Source organism: Culex quinquefasciatus, chromosome 3, assembly GCF_015732765.1.
Source record: "Culex quinquefasciatus strain JHB chromosome 3, VPISU_Cqui_1.0_pri_paternal, whole genome shotgun sequence".
NCBI lineage: Eukaryota > Metazoa > Arthropoda > Insecta > Diptera > Culicidae > Culex > Culex quinquefasciatus.
The window spans coordinates 132643616-132664589 of NC_051863.1; the positions used below are offsets into that span (position 1 = coordinate 132643616).

Sequence of the window (20974 nt, forward strand, 5' to 3'; positions counted from 1 at the left end):
ACGACATTCTCCAATCATTGAATGAGCCACAGATTGTCATTAGGGCTGCTTTTATTTGAAATTTTATAAAATTGCATTTTTCTTAAGGAAATTGTTGGAATTTCTTAATAAATGTATTTAAAAACAATTTTACAATGAGGTAGAATTTGGTAGAATGACTGAATATCATTCTTAGACATCAGAACAACATTCTCCAATCATTGAATGAGCCACAGATTGTCAGCAGGGCTGTTTTTATTTGAAACTTTATTAAAATTGCATTTATCTTAAGGAAATTGTTGGAATTTCTTAATAAATGTATTTAAAAACAATTTTACAATGAGGTAGAATTTGGTAGAATGACTGAATATCATTCTAAGACATCAAAACAACATTCTCCAATCATTGAATGTGCCACAGATTGTCAGCAGGGCTGCTTTTATTTGAAATTGTATTAAAATAGCATTTTTCTTAAGGAAATTGTTGGAATTTCTTAATAAATGTATTTAAAAACAATTTTACAATGAGGTAGAATTTGGTAGAATGACTGAATATCATTCTAAGTTATCAGAACATTATTCTCCAATCAATGAATGTGCCACAGATTTTCAACAGGGCTGCTTTTATTTGAAATTTTATTAAAATTGAAATTTTCTTAAGGAAATTGTTGGAATTTCTTAATAAATGTATTTAAAAACAATTTTACAATGAGGTTGAATTTGGTAGAATGACTGAATATCATTTTTAGACATCAGAACAACATTCTCCAATCATTGAATGAGCCACAGACTGTCAGCAGGGCTGCTTTTATTTGAAATTGCATTAAAATTGCTATTTTCTCAAGGAAATTGTTGGAATTTCTTAATAAATGTATTTAAAAACAATTTTACAATCAGGTAGAATTTGGTAGAATGACTGAATATCATTCTTTGACATCAGAACAACATTCTCCAATCATTGAATGAGCCACAGACTGTCAGCAGGGCTGCTTTTATTTGAAATTGCATTAAAATTGCTATTTTCTAAAGGAAATTGATGGAATTTCTTAATAAATGTATTTAAAAACTATTTTACAATGAGGTAGAATTTGGTAGAATGACTGAATATCATTCTAAGTCATCAAAACAACATTCTCCAATCATTGAATGAGCCACAGATTGTCAGCAGGGCTGCTTTTATTTGAAATTTCATTAAAATTGCTATTTTCCTAAGGAAATTGTTGGAATTTCTTAATAAATGTATTTAAAAACAATTTTACAATGAGGTAGAATTTGGTAGAATGACTGAATATCATTCTAAGACATCAGAACAACATTCTCCAATCATTGAATGAACCACAGATTGTCAGCAGGGCTGCTTTTATTTAAAATTTTATTAAAATTGCAATTTTCTTAAGGAATTTGTTCGAATTTCTTAATAAATTTATTTATAAACAATTTCACACTGAGGTAGAATTTGGTGAAATGACTGAACATCATTCTTAGACTTCATAACAATATTTTCCAATCATTGCATGATTCACAGATTGTCAGCAGGGCTGCTTTTATTTGAAATTGCATTAAAATTGCTATTTTCTTAAGGAAATTGTTGGAATTTCTTAATAAATGTATTTAAAAACAATTTTACAATGAGGTAGAGTTTGGTAGAATGACTGAATATCATTCTTAGACATCAGAACAACATTCTCCAATCATTGAATGAGCCACAGATTGTCAGCAGGGCTGTTTTTATTTGAAACTTTATTAAAATTGCATCTATCTTAAGGAAATTGTTGGAATTTCTTAATAAATGTATTTAAAAACAATTTTACAATGAGGTAGAATTTGGTAGAATGACTGAATATCATTCTAAGACATCAAAACAACATTCTCCAATCATTGAATGAGCCACAGATTGTCAGCAGGGCTGTTTTTATTTGAAACTTTATTAAAATTGCATTTATCTTAAGGAAATTGTTAGATTCTTAATAAATGTATTTAAAAACAATTTTACAATGAGGTAGAATTTGGTAGAATGACTGAATATCATTCTTAGACATCAGAACAACATTCTCCAATCATTGAATGAGCCACAGACTGTCAGCAGGGCTGCTTTTATTTGAAATTGCATTAAAATTGCTATTTTCTTAAGGAAATTGTTGGAATTTCTTAATAAATGTATTTAAAAACAATTTTACAATGAGGTAGAATTTGGTAGAATGACTGAATATCATTCTTAGTTATCAGAACATTATTCTCCAATCAATGAATGTGCCACAGATTTTCAACAGGGCTGCTTTTATTTGAAATTTTATTAAAATTGAAATTTTCTTAAGGAAATTGTTGGAATTTCTTAATAAATGTATTTAAAAACAATTTTACAATGAGGTAGAATTTGGTATAGTGACTGAATTTCATTCTTAGACATCAGAACTACATTAAGCAATCATTGGATGTGCCACAGATTTTCAGCAGGACTGCTTTTATTTTATTAAAATTTCAATTTTTTGTTCTTTAAATATTCATTAGGTATCTTTATTTCTTTATGGGGTAGAACTTGATAAAAAATTATATGGCATCATTTTGCTGCAGAAACACTTGCTACATGCTAGGAATAATCATAACTGCAGATATATTGAACTTAAGGGTTAATTCTTCTGTTTGATGGAGACGCATGGTAGCTCATTTTTGAACAATCTTTAATTTGCTCCAGAACCGCCATTTTTCAACTTAAGTATGGACTTTTATAGGTCAAATCGGGCTAGAATTTTCCAAGGAACACGATGCCGTGGTCAAAATCGATATATAAAGTACTTTGAAAATTAAGTATAAAGAGAAGTACTACTTAGAAGAAGTTTAGGAAAAATCTGATTGCAGATTCGTTAGGTAGAACAGAGGTAGACTACTTTGTATTACTTCAGAAGTTGATTTGACGTCGTTTTCTTGAAAACAGGTATCTTTCCAGCAGGGCAATGCTACTTATTGAACTATTGAGGTAGACTAAAAATCCTTCGAGGTAGACATATGTACCAATTTGGTAGATAACTTCTGCATACTTGGATTTTTGATTTGGCCAAATTGCCCTGCTGGGTGGATTGACATCGATTTTTTGGAAAAATATCGAGTTTCGGTACATTTATCGAACTCGAAGCACCATGCGTCTCCAGCAAAATGTACTGGAAAATATTTCTATGGAGAAGCATGATAGGGGAAATTCTAGTATGTTTGGCAGGTTAAGCACTCGCTCCTAACTCCATCCAATTTGCTGCTTTTCATTAAGTAAACAACTCATTTTGCAAAACTTTTGATAGAAACTTGCTTGCTCACTTCTTATTGAGCTATTTATTACCCGATTTCAGTCGAAAACGCTTTTGATGAGCTGTAAATGAATGACAAAGTGATGATCTGACAACATCAGAGGAACGCTGGAATTAGATGCTGTTCCCCTACTTTAGGTTTAATTTACAACCAAAAATCCGATATTTTTTAAAAAAGTCATACCTTTTTCAGAATCCTGATAATGGATATTCACCGAATAAAATCCTAAAAAATAAAACAATATAAATAAAACATAATTTTCATTTTTTGAAAATAAATAGTAGTTTATGCAACAAGTTGCAAAAAGAAGTTTTTTTCAGCACGAGTCGTACATTTATCCAACGAGGTTTACCGAGTTGGATAAACACGACGAGTGCTGAAAAAAAAAAACAAGTTTTGCAACGAGTTGCTTATAACATTTTTTGCAATTCCGAAAACCGCTTTTTGAATGAAATTTTATGTCAATTATTCATGTGTTAAGTAAACTCACCGTTCAAAACAAAAAATATTGAAAAATGTTACTTTTCGATACCAGTGCTGAAAAGTTCAACTTTTCAGCACCCATTTCAGTGCTGAAAAGTTGAACTTTTCAGCACTGGTGTTGAAAGGTATTAATTTTCCATTTTGTTATTTTTGGTAGGGAAAAGTATGCCGTTTCGTTTCTCCAGAAGGACAGGAAAAGTTGACAGTTTCACAGCGGAATTGCAAAAAAATATTTTCAGCTGTAGGCTTGGGTCTTGAAACCATCACAACAATCAAGTTTTCATTTGAACAATAAATGTATACAGCTTTGCCTTGAAAATGTGTTAGTATGTATCATTGAAAGCTCATTTAATCACCTTTCTTTTGTGACGGGCCAAGCTAAAATTGGTTTTTGCGAAAACCTCGAAAAAATCGTGCAAAACTTGGAATAAAAAAAAAAGAGAGTTCAAACTTTTCTCAGCACGCACTGTAAATTTCGAGTGGAAATAGTTAAATGAATTAAGAAATGGCAATTTAAAAACTATTTATTGAACACTATTTTGAAGTTGGCATAACAACAAATCATCCAAAAAACCTTTTTTGGGGAACAGAAAACTTCAATTTGAGTAAAGTTTTTTAAGAGTACCGTTGTAAATATTTTTCAAAGAAAATTGGCTCGTAAAATCGGGGGATTTTTTTCAGAACAGCTTAAAAAAATTAATTGAAACAACCTAAAACAAAATCTTTAACGGTGCCCATCAACCAAAGCTTTTGCACCCAGATTTTTGTTACAGACATTTTATTATCTTAAAAAATACGGGTACTATTGAAATAGTTTTTCGGGTACTATTGAAGTAGTTTTTCATTCAACCCTTAAAGTACTGTCTACAAAGCAGTTTACAACAAAGTTTGACTAATTTTACAAACCCGTTGTTGCAGGATTGGGTCCGTAAGTTTGACAATTTTAGAATAAGAAGACAACAACTTCCTTCGTTTCTGTGCACCCTTAAAATAAAGAATTTGCCCATTAAAGGGTTAATTTCGTTCACACCTAAACCACCCTCCTCACTCTGGAAATTTATATTCCAAGCGACCTTTACCTCACCCCCGGGGTGCCACACCACACCAAAAGCTGATGAGTTTGCAAAACTCCCCTTTTATTTGCATAAACCACCGACCGACCGACCAAACGCCCCAGAACACAATCCACACATAGCTGAACGCGTTCAGTAGCTACTGATAACTCGACTCGACGACTTGCGACGACACGTCCCTGGTGCTCGCGACAATGACCACCCCACTTTCATCATCCAGCCTGGCGAGCCAATATTGATCGAATCGATTATCTTTCCAGGAAGCACGATCCCTGAAGATGGGCGACTTCCAGCAGGCCGAAGCGAATAACATTGCGGCGCACAGCGTCAAGGTGTCGAGTGACCACTTCAGGTTAGTAGCGATTTGAGGGTTCGACGGGACGGACGTGACTAACGTAAGGTTGTGTAATTTTTAGTGCGGAGAAGAAAGCCATCAGCCAGGCCCAGCAGCGGCAGACCGTTACAGCGAGCGGAGTGTTCAACCAGGAGAAGACCGTTTCGTCGGCCACGCAGAGCAAGTTTTCATCGCACAGCATGGTCAGCTCGTCTTCGCAGATGAGCACGCACTCGTCCTCGATGAACGGAACGATGACGATGGGTGAGGACTTTCCGTCGTTTGAGGATCTGGAGCGGATTAGTGGCAATCCGGCGGAGATCGAGAACGCGATCCACAAGTACTCGTCGCACATGACCAAGTACGTGGAGAATCTGCACAACGGAGAGCAGCTGAAGAAGGCGCCGAATCTGCTGAACACGATGAACGAAATCATTCGGCGTGCTTGGGCTGTTCCGACTCATGGCCATGAGTTGGGAGCTAGCCTGTGCGACACGCTGCGAACGACGGGCGGGTTGGACATCTTGATGAAGAACTGTGTAGACTCTGATTCGGACGTTCAGTTTAGTTCGGCGCGGCTGCTCGAGCAGTGTTTGACCACGGAGAATCGCTCGCACGTGGTGAAGAACGGATTGGATAAGGTGGTGAATGTGGCCTGTGTTTGCACGCGGAACAACGCCACGGATCACTCCCGCGTTGGAACAGGGATCTTGGAGCATTTGTTCAAGCACAGTGAAGACACCTGTTCGAACGTGATTCGTCTGGGTGGTTTGGATGCTGTGCTGTTCGAGTGTCGAAAGAACGACGTTGAAACACTCAGACATTGCGCCGGAGCACTCGCCAATCTGTCCCTGTACGGCGGGGCTGAAAATCAGGAAGCTATGATCAACCGGAAGGTTCCGTCCTGGTTATTCCCGCTCGCCTTTCACCACGACGAAAACATCAAATACTACGCTTGCCTGGCGATCGTAGTCCTCGTAGCCAACAAGGAAATCGAAGCCGAAGTCATCAAGTCCGGCACGCTGAACCTCGTCGAACCCTTCGTAACGTCCCACAACCCGTCCGAGTTTGCCAAAAGCAACCTAGCGCACGCCCACGGCCAAAGCAAGCACTGGCTCGAGAGACTGGTGCCCGTACTAAGTTCGAAACGTGAAGAAGCTCGCAACCTGGCCGCATTCCACTTCTGCATGGAGGCCGGCATCAAAAAGGAGCAAGGCAACACCAACATCTTCAAGGAAATCGGCGCCATCGAACCCCTGATCCGTGTCGCCAGCTCCCCCAACGCCATCGCCTCCAAGTTCGCAGCCCAAGCCCTCCGACTCATCGGCGAAGAAGTCCCGCACAAACTGTCCCAGCAGGTCCCACTCTGGAACACCGAAGATGTCCGCGAGTGGGTCAAACAAATCGGCTTCACCGAGTACGAGCAGAGCTTCTTCGACTCCAAAGTCGACGGCGACCTGCTGCTCCAGCTGACCGAGGAAAACCTCCACAACGACATCGGAATGACCAACGGCATCCGCCGCAAGCGCTTCGAGCGCGAACTCCAAAACCTCAAACGCATGGCCGATTACAGCTCGCGTGACTCGGACGGCATGCACACCTTCCTGTACCGGATCGCACCCGAGTACACCATCTACACGTACGCCATGCTGAACGCCGGCGTCGAGCTCGAGTCCATCAAGGACCTTGACGACGACCAGCTGATCGCCGAGTGCAACATCAAAAACTCCATCCACCGATCCCGCATCCTGAACGCCATCAAGAGCAATGAAATCATCTCCACCACCTCAGAAAAAAGCACCGAAAAGAACCTGGACGTGTTCGTGAGCTACCGCCGCAGCAACGGCTCCCAGCTCGCGTCCCTCCTCAAGGTGCACCTCGAGTTGCGGGGCTTCTCCGTCTTCATCGACGTGGAGCGGCTCGAGGCGGGCAAGTTCGACAACAATCTGCTGCAGAGCATCCGGCACGCGAAGCACTTCCTGCTGGTGCTGACCCAGGACGCGCTCGATCGGTGCATCGAGGACGGCGAGGGAAAGGATTGGGTGCACAGGGTGAGTAAAACATAAACATTAAAAAGGGGATTTGAACGTAAATCCATCACGCATTGCTGCGGACAGCTGGTAAACTGCGCAATTTACTGGTACAATTTACTTGCTCACGTCTTATCTTACATGTATGTTCCCTGCCCTCTTGAAGATTAAGTTCATTGGGATTGCACAAGAATTTTTTTTTTTATTTATTATAGAGATTTTACACCATTGTGCATTCGTCTCTTCAAGGTGGATAGTAGAAGAGGAAAGTTTACAAAGTTTTTGATCACTTGTCTGGCTATATTTCAATGATTGATACCATGCCTTTTTTCTAACGATTTCTGTCTTAGTTTCAAATATTTACGGGCAAATTTGGATCTTAAATTATCAAGTTCTTTATTTTTTTCTTCGTCCTCTTCCTTCGAGGATTTAACCGTTAACTCATAACACTTATTGTAATAATATTTTGCTTGTATGGCATCTTCGTCTTCTTCATCTGTTGTTTCTTCTTTAGCCATCTCTCTTCGTTTTGTTCTTAAGTCGTAATCCGCGTCCAAATATGCTTGCAAGCGCTTCCGGGATTTGCGAGTGTGCTTAGAAAGCACGGTCTCGAATCCATCGTTAGATTCTTCGGCAATTTCACTTGTTTCCATTGCATTTTGGTCTGGTTTACTGTTGTTGCAATATGGGTAAAAATACTGGAGCGTGGATAGAACAGATTCGAAAGCTTTGAAGCATTTTTTTAAGCATCGCATTTGGAAGCTGTTCCGGATCGAGCCCGTTCGATTTGAGTGGACTGTATTTGTGGGGGGGGTTTTAGCTCGTCCAGAGCACACGCGGGTCAACGACCTTTCTTCAAAACACGACCGAGTAGAAACACAACTTGTTGTGCGCACTAAACTTTATTTCGCGATGATCGGGCGGTACAAAATACGCGGGGGGGTTCTGCGAACCGAGCCGTTTGGATGTTGGCTGAATACTTAAACTTTATTGTAAAGATAAACAAACTGAACCCGTCGGGCACTCCCGTACGGTCACTCTCACTCTCTCACACACTCTCTTATCACTCACTCTCTCTCTCACGATTTATCCCGAAACTAACCTAATAAATAGGGTAAAGGGCGCATCTCTTGATTCTTAACATGCCGCCCGCCTTGAAACCTGTGGTTTCAACAAATTGAAAAAGCTTACTACCTAACTGATAACACTAATACTAGCTTCAAATAGAATTCTCTTAGGGCTAACTTCACTTCAATAATTCAATACGATCTTCTTCTACTGCTGGTGTAAACAAACTTCTGCTGCTATCATCGTGAGGTGCATCGTGGACGACGCACGCATTTGGTGCATTCTCTGCTGCTGAACTGCATTCTGCTCCCTGGAACGGTCATCTGCTGCTTCGGTGCTGCCTTGGTGCAGTCTTCGCGTGGGGGTCGCCGCCGAGTAGCGGTCGTGGTGGTGTGTTTGCTGCCGTTGCAGCTTCGACTTCGATCGTCAGCGTTCGCCAGACCGGTGGCCGTGTGCCACGATCGCGAACCTTGCTGTGCTTCTGAGGCAGCCTCGCGCTGCGCTTCTTCGGTGTGGGTGGGGGGTGATGCTCCAGCGGAACATGCTCTGCTTCGGGTGGGAACAATGGTCGACCACAGAGTGCACACGGTTTGTGCAGTTGCATCGGATGATGCCTTCCTTCTTCTTCTTCAGTGGATGTCATCTTGTTGATTTTTTTGTTGCAGATTTCCTCGGGGAGAGATTGCGTTGTAGTATACAGGTGCAGAATTTTGTAAACCGGAACAACTTACCCTGCCAGGTAACGATGATGCTGAGCCCGCAGGCCATAAAGGTGTTACGCTGGTGGTGTGTCGTTCGCCGGTGTGCTGATCGCCGCTGTGCTGTTGTTGCGGATGAGGATACGTTTTGTGCGGGTGGACTTTCGGACGTCGATGTAGTTGGTGGTGTGCCTCGGACAGAACTTGGATGTAGTAGGTGTATGTAGCATGCGTAAACTGGAACAACTTACCCCACCAGGTGAATTCTGGTGCTCGATCCGCAGATCATGGGTGAATTCCTGGGGGCGGTGTTCTTCTTCGCTGGTTAGGAACGGACTTCGACTTCGTGGTGGCTTCGTACTTCAAACTTCGTGGTCGGGATGTCGATCGGCGCGTGAGCTGGCCAAGCCCACTGTCGAACGAGCAGCCGAGACCGACTGGCAGGAACCTAGGCTTCCTCCAGTGAGATGTGGTAGCGCGGGTGGGTGTGCTACCGATGATAGGGTGTGATTAGCGACTTTAATGATTCATGCAATCCCATAACCAGGTGAGCGCCTTGTGCGCTGCGCTCGGACAGACAGGTGTCTACCGAGTAGCGAAACTGGACAGCGTCCAGCGAGCTTTCTTCAACAACAAACATGCACACATACAAACTACAAACACCAACATAAACTTCGAGAATGGGGGACGCATAAGCGTCGAGGCGCACTCAGCGAGTGCTTAAATCGAGGTTTGAACAAATTCTTGACTATCCCGGATGGAAAGCGAGCAGATCTTCGAGCTCACACGATCGAAGCGTCCGTTTGCAGTGCGAGATGTTCGACAGACGAACACAGACTCGCATGACGCCGTCCACCAGTTGTGTGTTGGGGCGCGTAACCTTCTCCGACGCCTTGACCATCTGCCAGGTGACATCTCCAACCATGGAATGTTGACCTTCTTCTTCTTGCGCTTTGGGTTCTTGAGCGGAGCCACCTTGGCCTCGACCATGAGCTGTCGAAACGTGACGGAACCGTCAAGCGCAGTGCAGCGGAAGTAGAGACTCGCACCGTACGCTCGCTCTGACCCGTAGACCTTGTTCTCGACGCAATCGTTGCTGAACCCAATCCAGCGCGGCACCTTACTCGTCGCGACCGCTGTCAACCTCATCTTAATTCTCCACAGCTGCTGCAACGATTCGTCCGACGGTTGATCCCGATCGCTCTTGACTCTCCACAGCTGTTGACAAAAGACACAAGCGTGCACGACACTGTGCAGCGTGTTGAGCGTGCTGCACTCGTCCTTCAGGTGCTTCGGAGGCTGCTTGAGCAGCTCTGGGCAGTGGGAGATCCACTTCTTCACCGTGACGCCAGCTGAATCGGTGAACTGCCAGACTTTCTTCATCGGCGTGCTGGTTTCTTCAACGCTGTCTGATCTTCCCTTCGCATCTCGCAACGTCTTCTTCTTGACCAGCTCGTCGCCGGTGGACTCCTTCACAGGGTGGATGTTGTTGGAATGACTCGACTCCAATTCACAGAATTCATTCAGGTCAACTGCTGAGCTGAAGTAGGTCGCCGTGCATGGGACGCTGGGTGACGACACTGGAACTTTCCCTGAGACTATCCACCCAAGCACAGTCTCTTGCAGTGTCGGACCGTCCTCGACGATCTTACGACGACCAGCCGCCATCAAATCGAAAAAGAACTCAGCACCGATGATCATATCAATGGGACCAGGTTTCCCAAAGTGCGGATCAGCGAGAATGATGTCACAGGGGAACATCATCTGGCTGACGTCAACCGGTGTGACGGACAGATCGTTGGCGATCTTTTCCAGCACGTGGAACTGCATTTCCTTCGAAAACCTCGAGATCGTAGCCAGCCGTGGCTGGATCTTCGCGCGTACAGCCTCCAGCGACAACGCTGAGCCGTTTCCGATGCCCTGTACCCTCAGTACATCTGGTGTTGTCCGGAACTTCAGCTTCTTCGAAAACGTGTGAGAAATGTAGCAGAACTCGGAACACGAATCCAACAGTGTCCGAGCGAACGAGAAGTTCCCGAACTGGTCTTCGACGCGAACTACAGCCGTGGACATGAGGACTCGGCGGGAAAGTGTGGGTGCATTTTGTGCGGGGAGGGATGCCGCTTTGAGGGTGGTGGTATTTCGAAAGTCTGTGGGTGGTGGTGGGTGAGTGTTTCGAGAAGTGGATTGGATCACGGAGTAGAAACTTGTGGTTGGTTGGGCGGAAATGTTCTGTGTCTGGTCTTGCTGTCTTGTGGGTTGTTGTAGTTGTTGTCCAGCTTCGTGGGATTGGCTTTGCGTATTAGGAACGGAGGATCTTTCTTGACGAGCGCCAGCAGGGGCCGGCATGTCGTAATGCAGCAACGTGTGATGTCTACCGCCGCAGCGGGAACAGGAACCACGAGAACATCCGTCAGCGTAATGACCAGCATGCAAACAATTTCGGCACAGTCGCCGTCGATTCACTTCCTCCACTCGTTGGGACACAGACATGTTCCTCAGCTTGCTGCAATTGAACGGCATGTGGAACGTCTCTTCACAGAACAGGCAGCGCCGTTGTGATTGCGAGGACGTGTGAGCGGTCGAGACTCTTGAGCGGTTCTGCCGACCGTCTCCTTCGCTGGGCCGGTTGGCCCTGATAGATTGCAACACCGTACACTGACCACGCAGAAACTCGATCAGAACCTCGTACTTCGGCACAGCTTTCGAGTTGTGGTGCGATTCCCACAGTCGCAGCGTGGCATGATCCAAACGCGCACAGAGCATGTGAACCAGGATCGTCGACCAGGCTTCCGTTCCTTCACCGAGCTTCTTCAGCATCTGGAGGTTCGTCTCGAACTCGCTGATCAAGTGAGACAGACCGTCACAGCTCTCCTTCCGCAGCGGCTCGATGTTGAAGAGCGCGTCCAGGTACGCCTTCACGATGAGCTTGTGGTTGTCGTACTTCTTCTCCAGTGTCTTCCAAGCAACGTCGTAGCCTTCTGCGGAGAAATCAACCGACAGGATCTCCAGCTGTGCCTCACCTTGCAGAGCGGACCTCAAGTAGGTGTACTTGTCGATGTCCGGCAGCTGCATGTTGGAGTGGATGAGGCTCTTGTAAGTGTCGCGAAACGGGATCCAGTCCTTCAGCGCGCCGCTGAAGTTGGGCAGCTTGATGTCCGGCAACTTAATGCGAGAGGTCGACCGATCGAAGCAGGATTCGTTCAGATCAGCGGCAGGAGTGGGCTCAACCTTGAACGGGCGCAGCGCGACCAGCTTCGCCTTCACCACGAAGTACCTCTCCTCGACGTCACGAAGAGCCTTGTTGTACTCCATCTCACGCTGAACCACCAGATCAGCCAACCGCTTCTTCCGAGCCTCCTTTGACTCTCCAACAACTTCGTCCTCATCCTCGTCGTCGATCATGGCTTCGATCTTGCGGCGAACCTTGAAGAACTTCCTCATTGCCTCCTCCAGGGTGTCCAGCCGAATCGAGATCTGGTTCTCGTGCTCAGCCTTCTTGTACGCCTCCACGAAATCTCCTACACCATTGATGGTCAGAATCAGCTGCCGCTCTTGCTTCAGCAAATCCTTCAACTCACTCACCGTTGACCGCCAAAAATCCAGAACACTGCAACCGCGAACACCGAAACGATCGACTCAACGTTCTACGCGACCCGATTGACAGTGGGGAGAGACAGCCAAGGTGGAGAACCAGCAGTGGACCGACCGACAGAGACCAGAACAATCCAAAAAAGCAGGGCTTGCGCAGGAATAACCCAAACCACAACCCCAGAAATAAACGCAAACGCGTAAAAATCCAAACTTCTTTATTCAAAACTTCTCTCGAAAAACGCTCATTCACTCAAACCCAATTCGCACACACCTCACCACAGACACACACACACACCTCATGCACCACATGCAAACCCAATACTTCCTCTGGAACGCTGCTTGGCCCTCCTGGAACCTCCGGTAGATGGGCAACGTCCAGCACACACACACAAACGCTCTCGTTCACACAGCTCCAAACAGCAGCGCAGCTTCCGTCCGCCGTAGATCAGCTCCCAGCAGACCACGATCGCTCCAGCTGCTTCTTCCAGCCAGCACCACCTCGCAGACAGTATAAAAAACGCAGCACAAAGCCGCAAATAACTGCGCGATGGCGCCAACTGCCGCGGACTCGCACAGTCCGATCGCGATGGCCACTGTTCCGCGAACAGGCCACTTCACACGCGCGCGCACAAAAAGTCCTTCCACTTCGGGCCGGCCACTTCGATCCGGTTCGAAGGACCAATGTTCCGGATCGAGCCCGTTCGATTTGAGTGGACTGTATTTGTGGGGGGGGTTTTAGCTCGTCCAGAGCACACGCGGGTCAACGACCTTTCTTCAAAACACGACCGAGTAGAAACACAACTTGTTGTGCGCACTAAACTTTATTTCGCGATGATCGGGCGGTACAAAATACGCGGGGGGGTTCTGCGAACCGAGCCGTTTGGATGTTGGCTGAATACTTAAACTTTATTGTAAAGATAAACAAACTGAACCCGTCGGGCACTCCCGTACGGTCACTCTCACTCTCTCACACACTCTCTTATCACTCACTCTCTCTCTCACGATTTATCCCGAAACTAACCTAATAAATAGGGTAAAGGGCGCATCTCTTGATTCTTAACAGAAGCTTTACACGTTTTCTTGTGGAGCGACAGACTGGAATTTTTCATTCACTCATGATATTCAGAACTTCTGAATATTTTTGACAACTAACAACATAAAAATCAAATTTGTTTCAAAGCAACTACAAAAAAACAGTTCCAACCAAGACTTCATCGAAGAAGAGGCTAGACACTGCTTGACAATTAGACGATTTGTCATTTCGACAGAATCCATCACAATACAGATTTGAATGATTTTTCACCGTATTTTCATTATCCAACAATGTTCTTTGCCATACTGGTCATGTATGTCACATTAGGGTGTAATATATGGTTGTATGGAAAAAAATAAAGTTGTTCAAATTTAGTGAGCACAGCAACTTTTCAGTTCCTTTTGAGGTCCTAAACAACTCCCTAAAGTTTGGGAACGATTGGTTAAGTCCCCACTTTGCGCAAAGCGATTCAATTTTCCATATGAATTTGTATGGGGAAAACCATTTTTTTGGATTCTGATATTTAAAAAATCCACGTTTCACACTATATCAACACCTTTTGGGGTCCTAAACAACTCCCCAAAGTTTGAGAACGATTGATTCAGTCCTTACATTGCGCAAAGCGATTCAATTTTCCATATAAATTTGCACGGGAAAAATATTTTTTTGATATTTAAAAAATCCACGTTTCACGTTATATCAAAACCGGATTCATATTCGAATGCTCTGGAAGGTGCTCTAAAACTTTCCCGAAGAGAGTATGGTGCTAACTTGTTCCTATAAAAAGATACAGCGTGTTCAAAACTCGTCTGAAACGTGTTTTTTGCTCGAAAAACACGTTTTAGACGAGTTTTGAGGACGCTGTATCTTCTTTCAGGAGCAAGTTAGCACCATACTATCTTGGGGAAAGTTGTAGAGCACCTTCCAGAGCATCCGAATATGGATTCGGTTTTGATATAGCATGAAACGTGGATTTTTTAAATATCAAAATTCAAAAAAATATTTTTCCCATGCAAATTTAGATGGAAAATTTAATCGCTTTGCGCAAAGTGAGGACTGAACCAATCGTTCTCAAACTTTGGGGAGTTGTTTAGGACCCCAAAAGGAACTGAAAAATTGCTGTGCTGGAAAATCGATTTGGATATTACACCCTAATGCAGGAGTGTAGCCAGAATTTTGGTTCGGGGGGACTGGAAGAAGAAATTTTCTTCTTCTTTTCTTCTTCTTTTCTTCTTCTTTTCTTCTTCTTTTCTTCTTCTTTTCTTCTTCTTCCCTCCTTTCCCATATGTCTTCCAAAAAATTCGGGGGGGGCTTCAGTCCGAAACCCACCATCTGGCTACGGGCCTGCCCTAATGTCACATGAACACCTTCCCCTTTTTATGAATATCCACGAAGTAGGCTGATTTCAAGAATCTAATTATTATTTTTATTTGGTTCTAACTTTCTGGAGGCCTTTTCCACGTGAAATTTTAGGTTTAAAATTAGACTTTAAAAGCCTATTAAGGCTGTACGAAGGTCTAATATTGAATGTTTGGCCCTTTTGAAATGTTAGTCTTGATTTGAAAATGTTGAAAATATTGTTTTCGAAAAGATCGAAAAATTCCACGAATGTTTCATATTTTAATATTGAAAATCGGACCATTAGTTGGTGAGATATCGACAATAGAAAATGTTGGGTAGTTTGAGTGAGACTTAGAAAACATCAATTTTCCTGTTTGCAATAATCTTTGCATGGCAACTAAAGGTCGTATCAACAAAGTTCAAAAAAGCTAAATATAGAGAATTTTCTCAGCTTTTCAAAAATATTTTTTCCAAATGTGGGCAAAAATGGGCACTGATTTAAAAAAATGAATAACTGCAACTGTTTTCGAAAAAGTTACCTAAAAATGGTTTTAACTTGACAACGGGGCACTTTATTAAAATTTCACCAAAGTACTTTTTGATTGCAAATTTGATTTTACATCGAAAAATGAAGTTGGAAAATTTTTGCGACCAATATTTCGATTTTTTGAAAAAATCAGTATTGATTCAAAAATTCATAACTCGGTCAAAGATTTTTTGCACAACCTGGAAGTTTCTGAAAAGTTGGCATTTTATGTCCCCTAAAACATATAAAAAAAATTAAAAATAGTGTTTTTTTGCAAATCAAGTTTTAGTGACAAAAACTTAAATTAAAAATCATCAAATTTTTTTACCGTGTATCATTTTTTTCAGTGCAGTCCTTATCCATACCTACAACTTTGCCGAAGACACTAAATCGATCAAAAAATTCTTTCAAAAGATACAAATTTTTAAATTTTCATACATCATTTTTGTATGGACAGCTGCCAAATTTGTATGGAAAGTTATATGGACATATTAATGATACAAAATGGCTTCTTTAGGCGTACCTAAGGCACCCAAAAAGTTTTAGCCGGATTAAAAAATACAAAAAAAAATCGCATGACCTAAATCTCAGAGAATTGCTCTACTTTTTAAAATTTGAAATATTCAAATTAATTGGAAAACAATACAAATTAAGACTCATTACTAGGCACTATATCAGCCCATGTTTGACCAATTTGCCGAAGCCTGAATATTGAAATTATGGAGAATTATGCTTTCGAAAAAAGTATTTTCGGAAATGGACACTGGAATGAAATTTTAATTGTCTAAAACTTGAAAACGTTACATTTCCCTGTTTGACATGGAATTGCTCTTTTTCGTTTTTCTGGACTGACACCGTATCCGAAATAGTACCCCTTACCTATCAAATTTGTTAGAAACAGTATCAATGTGGTATTCTTTATGTTTTTATTTTTTAACATAGGGAAATAACGTCTAAAGTTTAATCAAAGAAAAAATAAATAAATCATTAATATTAAAAAATTGCTAACATTTTGCACTCCACCTTTCTTTTTTCAGGAAATCGTCGCCGCCCTTAACTCGGACTGCAACATCATCCCGATCATCGACAACTTCCAATGGCCCGAGCCGGAACGCCTGCCGGAGGACATGCGCGGCGTTTGCCACTTTAACGGAGTCCGGTGGATACACGACTACCAAGATGCGTGCGTGGACAAATTAGAAAGGTAGGGGATAAAGTTTTTGGTTTCAGTCTGAATTGGTGTGTGTTGTAAATTTGCGTTCGCATTCGCTACCTTTTTATGTTTGTTCTACTAAATCTAGACTAAGAAATCGATTGGAATCAGTTTTTGTAGTATTTGGTGAAGCATGCACGTAGCCATTTTGAACAATTTCAAGCACACTCATGATTTCAGCTTTTTTCAAAAAGTATCATTTTCTTCAACAATTTGAAATCCCACTGCGCCTTGATGTGAATAACCCATTTTCAAAAAAAATATATCAAAAACTCTTTCTTGAGTCCCGTTCCTCCCTCTCTTCCCAAAATCCCAGCCCAACACAAGTCGTTGTTCTGACGCTCTCTCTCTTCCAAACTTCTCCCTTGTCCGCAGGTACATACGGAACACTGCAAACCGTAACGGACGCTCGAGCGCCTCGTCGCAAAGATCGAGTCACTAAGCGGGGCACTCATCAGTGCTCACTCTCCCGTATGAGTGCCCTCCGCTCTCCCGCTCTCTATCGCGCCTTTCAATCGTGTCTCGTTCCAAAGACATTGCCATTGTTTGTGTGCGTGTGTGTGTGCTAACCTCTAAACAAAAACTCTGAACCGTGTTTATGTGTGTGTGTGATCTCATCCCGAGTGTCGATTCGGAACTCATCGGATGAGTTACGCCAGCGCGCGCGTCATTGGTGCCTGAGCGCAACATGAGAGGCGAGTGTCGTTTTTTTTAACTATTTGAATTTTAAGTTTTTAAATTTAAATTTTGTTTTTTTTTGGGATATAGAAGATTGACCTCCACTCAACGATAAATTTCATTGAAAAATCATTTTTAAAGTGCACATTTTGACATTGGTATTGCATCTGTATATTTTCCATAACCAAGCTCACACAATGCTTAACATTTAGTCAAATGGTAATTCTGCAAGGTTGTTAATGTGTAGTAATATCGCCATCGTATTCGCAGGCGAAGATTTCCGGTGATTCACGATTATGATCTGAGGGAACCATGAACCACGTGGACACTTTTTTTTAAATCTCAGAACAATTTGATGGTTGAATATTAACTTTTTTTCGTTTATTTGGTATATGTTGTTGTTTATTTTATTAACGTGACTTTAACCTAATTTGGTATATAAAATTTACACCTTTAGAGGTAATAAAACTAATTTTTGTTCAACACGAGATTTGTCAGCCAGGGTTTTTAAAATATCAAGCTTTAAGTTCTCAGCGACTACAATTATCAAGCCTGAAATCTTATCTCCCATATTTCACTGCCCTTCTTTCCGTCACGAAATTCTCAACAAAATGAATTGACGATCTCAAGTTTACACAATCCCGTGTGACTTTCTCTTTTTCTCTTTCATTCCCGCAATCAAAATCATTCCCTCCTCGACATAGCGTAGCCATGTAAACCACTACAAAACAAGATTTGCCAATGCAATTTAACTGGACGTAATCCGTGGTCAGGTCATATATAATCCCCCTCTTGCGTTCTTTCATTGTGGTTTTCTGAAAAAACAAAAGAATCTTCGGCGAGTGTGCGTGAACGAGAAAAAGGGAAGGAGTGATAGAAAGAGAATGATCTTGCTGGCATAAACGAGATAAAAGGAGAGAACTCAAAAGCTACGGTCGTTATACCATCTGAGATTTTTGGTGCAAGAATCAGCAAATGATAGTTTTTTTTTTTCTATCAGCCATTTACAACACTGCTGTCAACATTACCAGTTGAAGTATAACCATGTTTATTTATTGAGAAGAAATTTATGCTCAATCCTTCTTTTTTTTTCAAAAAATATTTGAAAGGTTTTTTAAACTTTAAAATTTACAAAAAATATTTGTAATAGGCTTTGATTGGAAAGAAAAAAAATCATTTTCTCATCATCCTGCTTTCTTATTTTTTAAGCATTTTATGCACACTAACATAGCCCATTGTCAATATTTTTCCATGTTTGCATTAGTCAATTTTTGATAAAAAATAAAGTTTTTTACAGAATTCTCCTTTTTAAACATCGACTTTGGCCTGAAAAAAGTTCTAAACTTTTGTCAAAAATAAACGTTCAATTTTTTTGTTTATGTATTGAATGAACTCAAGAAATATTAAGACTGACTGCGCTAGGGTTAGATTAGATTAGATTCGATAAGATTGAATGAACTCAAGAAATATTATAATTTTTACAAAACTAGTGACAATTGCTCAAACATTTACAAAATGCTGCAGTTTTTTTACGAATTCTGTATACTAGAATGTAATGAATGAAATTTTGTGGTTTCCATAAAAATAGTCATTTTTTGCAAATACTTTTTGAAAACATCCAAATCATCTTATACAAAAATCTAGAATTTTTGTGTGGATTTCACAAAACCTATCTGCTATTAAATAATCAGTATTTTTCACAAAATATAGCACTTTTTGAAAATATCTTTTTATTTTGATCAATCATGGAAAATTTAGTGTGGATTTTTTATTAAAAAAAGGAATATTGCATAAATTACTCCAATTTTCACAAATTGTAGCCAGATTTTTTTGAGTACCGTAAAACGGGGTGACTTCGATAGGTTTGCGATTTTTCCGCAAAATGAAGAGTACAAATAAAATACGTAAGGAATGGTTTTAAAACATACTGACCGTGGTAGAGATGTGTTCAAAGTACCTCAAGAAGAACATTTCTTAAAATTTTTACAAGTTTAAAAAGTTAGTTAAATATAGTTAAGAAAATTTTGATGAAAGTCATTATTTTAAAATCTCAAAGTGTCTTGATTTTCTCAATGAACATGATTTTTAATCGGAAAACGGAATGCATTTTCGGATTCTTTGGACAATTTTCCACTAGGAGAAGGTTAAAAAAGTTTGTAAATAATAAAAAATATGCGTTTTTGAAACACAATAAAAAAAATCTAAAAATTTCAGTTGAACAAATTTCATGTAAAATGTGAAAACTTGTGATTCGTGTGTATAAAATGCAATAGAAATCGATAATTTTACAAACAAAACTAGTTTTAACAAGATTCAGGCAAAATTCCGACTTTTTAACAATTTTACCTAAAATTTATATGTATTTTGCTAAAAAGCTTATACACTTAGATAACTAAATATAAACATTGATTTATTTTTTCTTAAAAATTATATCAGCTACTTTAGTGATGGTACATTTAGCGTACAAATAAAGTTTGAACATCTTAAATATGATTTTAACAAGAAAAACTATGACTATCAAAGTCACCCCGGAATAAAAACTAAGAATTTTTAACGTAACTATTTTTTTAAACATTATTGAAAAAACTTTTTTCCGAAATAGTGCATGGACTTTATGTAGTCTACCCTAGTACATGTTTTAAAAATAATAATCGTGAGAAAAACCTTACCTGTTGGAAAATATTCTAAAAACAAATTGAAATCCTATTAAAAATTCGATTTTGTGGGCCTCAAACGAAAAAAAAGCATAACATCTCTCAAAACTTATAATATAAAACTTACAGTATGGATGGGCTACATAATTCTGCGTGTAATATTACAAAAAAATTCCAAAAATTATGCAAAATTTATTCTAAACCCAGGGCTTTTACAAGCAACTCAATAACTAGACTTTTCGCTGAGTGCATAGTACTCAAATTAAAAAGACAATTATAAAACCCGAATTAAATACAAAAAAAAACTATTTCAACACACGATTTTGGGCAAAATTTGCGTACACAGAAAAAATGTGAATTCACCCGACACGAGATTAATTCGTCGCTAACATTTCAATAAGCGTTATGTCTCACGCAAAGCCTATGTTTATGGCGCTTATTGAAATGTTAGCGACGAATTGTGTGAACTTAAGATTCGATTGAGTTTTTACAAAATATATTTTTTTTGTAAATATTGCCAAAAAAACAAATAGTTTTTTTTTAAGTTTTGTTAGAGTAAATTTGTTTCGTGAATTACCGGAAATTATTCATAGATTAACAACCTTTGGTGGAACTTCAGGTCAATTTTGGGAATTTTGTGCAAGCTTTTCGCAACATCCGCAAACTCTGAACAGCAATTAATACCGCTTCTACCTCCTCGCCAACAGGTTCATGCGCGCCGAAACCAACCAGCGTGGCAGCCCGATGGACCACTTCCGCAACCTGCTGAACCGGCCGGCCGGCGACTCGACGCCAACCACGCCCACCATCTACCAGCGGATGCACAGCAACGATTCCGGCAAGAGCAGCGACAAGGAGAACCGTAACTACGAATGACTAGAGGGGCTCCCGTCGGGCGGTTGTTCTTCCAACGGCAATCGGTACCGCAAATCTTCGAGTCCGGCGCGCCATCCGCCGGGAAGTTACGCCACGAC

General features: G+C 41.2%; 1 protein-coding gene across 9 annotated transcripts in view; it reads left to right on the forward strand.

The window, feature by feature from the left end:
- LOC6036544 (NAD(+) hydrolase sarm1) overlaps positions 1-20909 on the forward strand; it is a 143536-nt gene extending 122627 nt beyond the window's left edge. For 8 of the 9 annotated variants that reach the window (XM_038265864.1, XM_038265866.1, XM_038265868.1 and 5 more), the window contains 4 exons: positions 5092-5183; positions 5248-7216; positions 16493-16659; positions 20708-20909. In XM_038265864.1, the coding sequence (XP_038121792.1) occupies positions 5092-5183; positions 5248-7216; positions 16493-16659; positions 20708-20876 (2397 nt within the window). In that variant the 3' untranslated portion in view covers positions 20877-20909. Of the gene's footprint in view, positions 1-5091; positions 5184-5247; positions 7217-16492; positions 16660-17043; positions 17363-20707 lie in introns of those variants that run through there. The other variant, XM_038265865.1, reaches the window with a different exon arrangement.
- Positions 20910-20974: the final 65 nt, after the last annotated feature.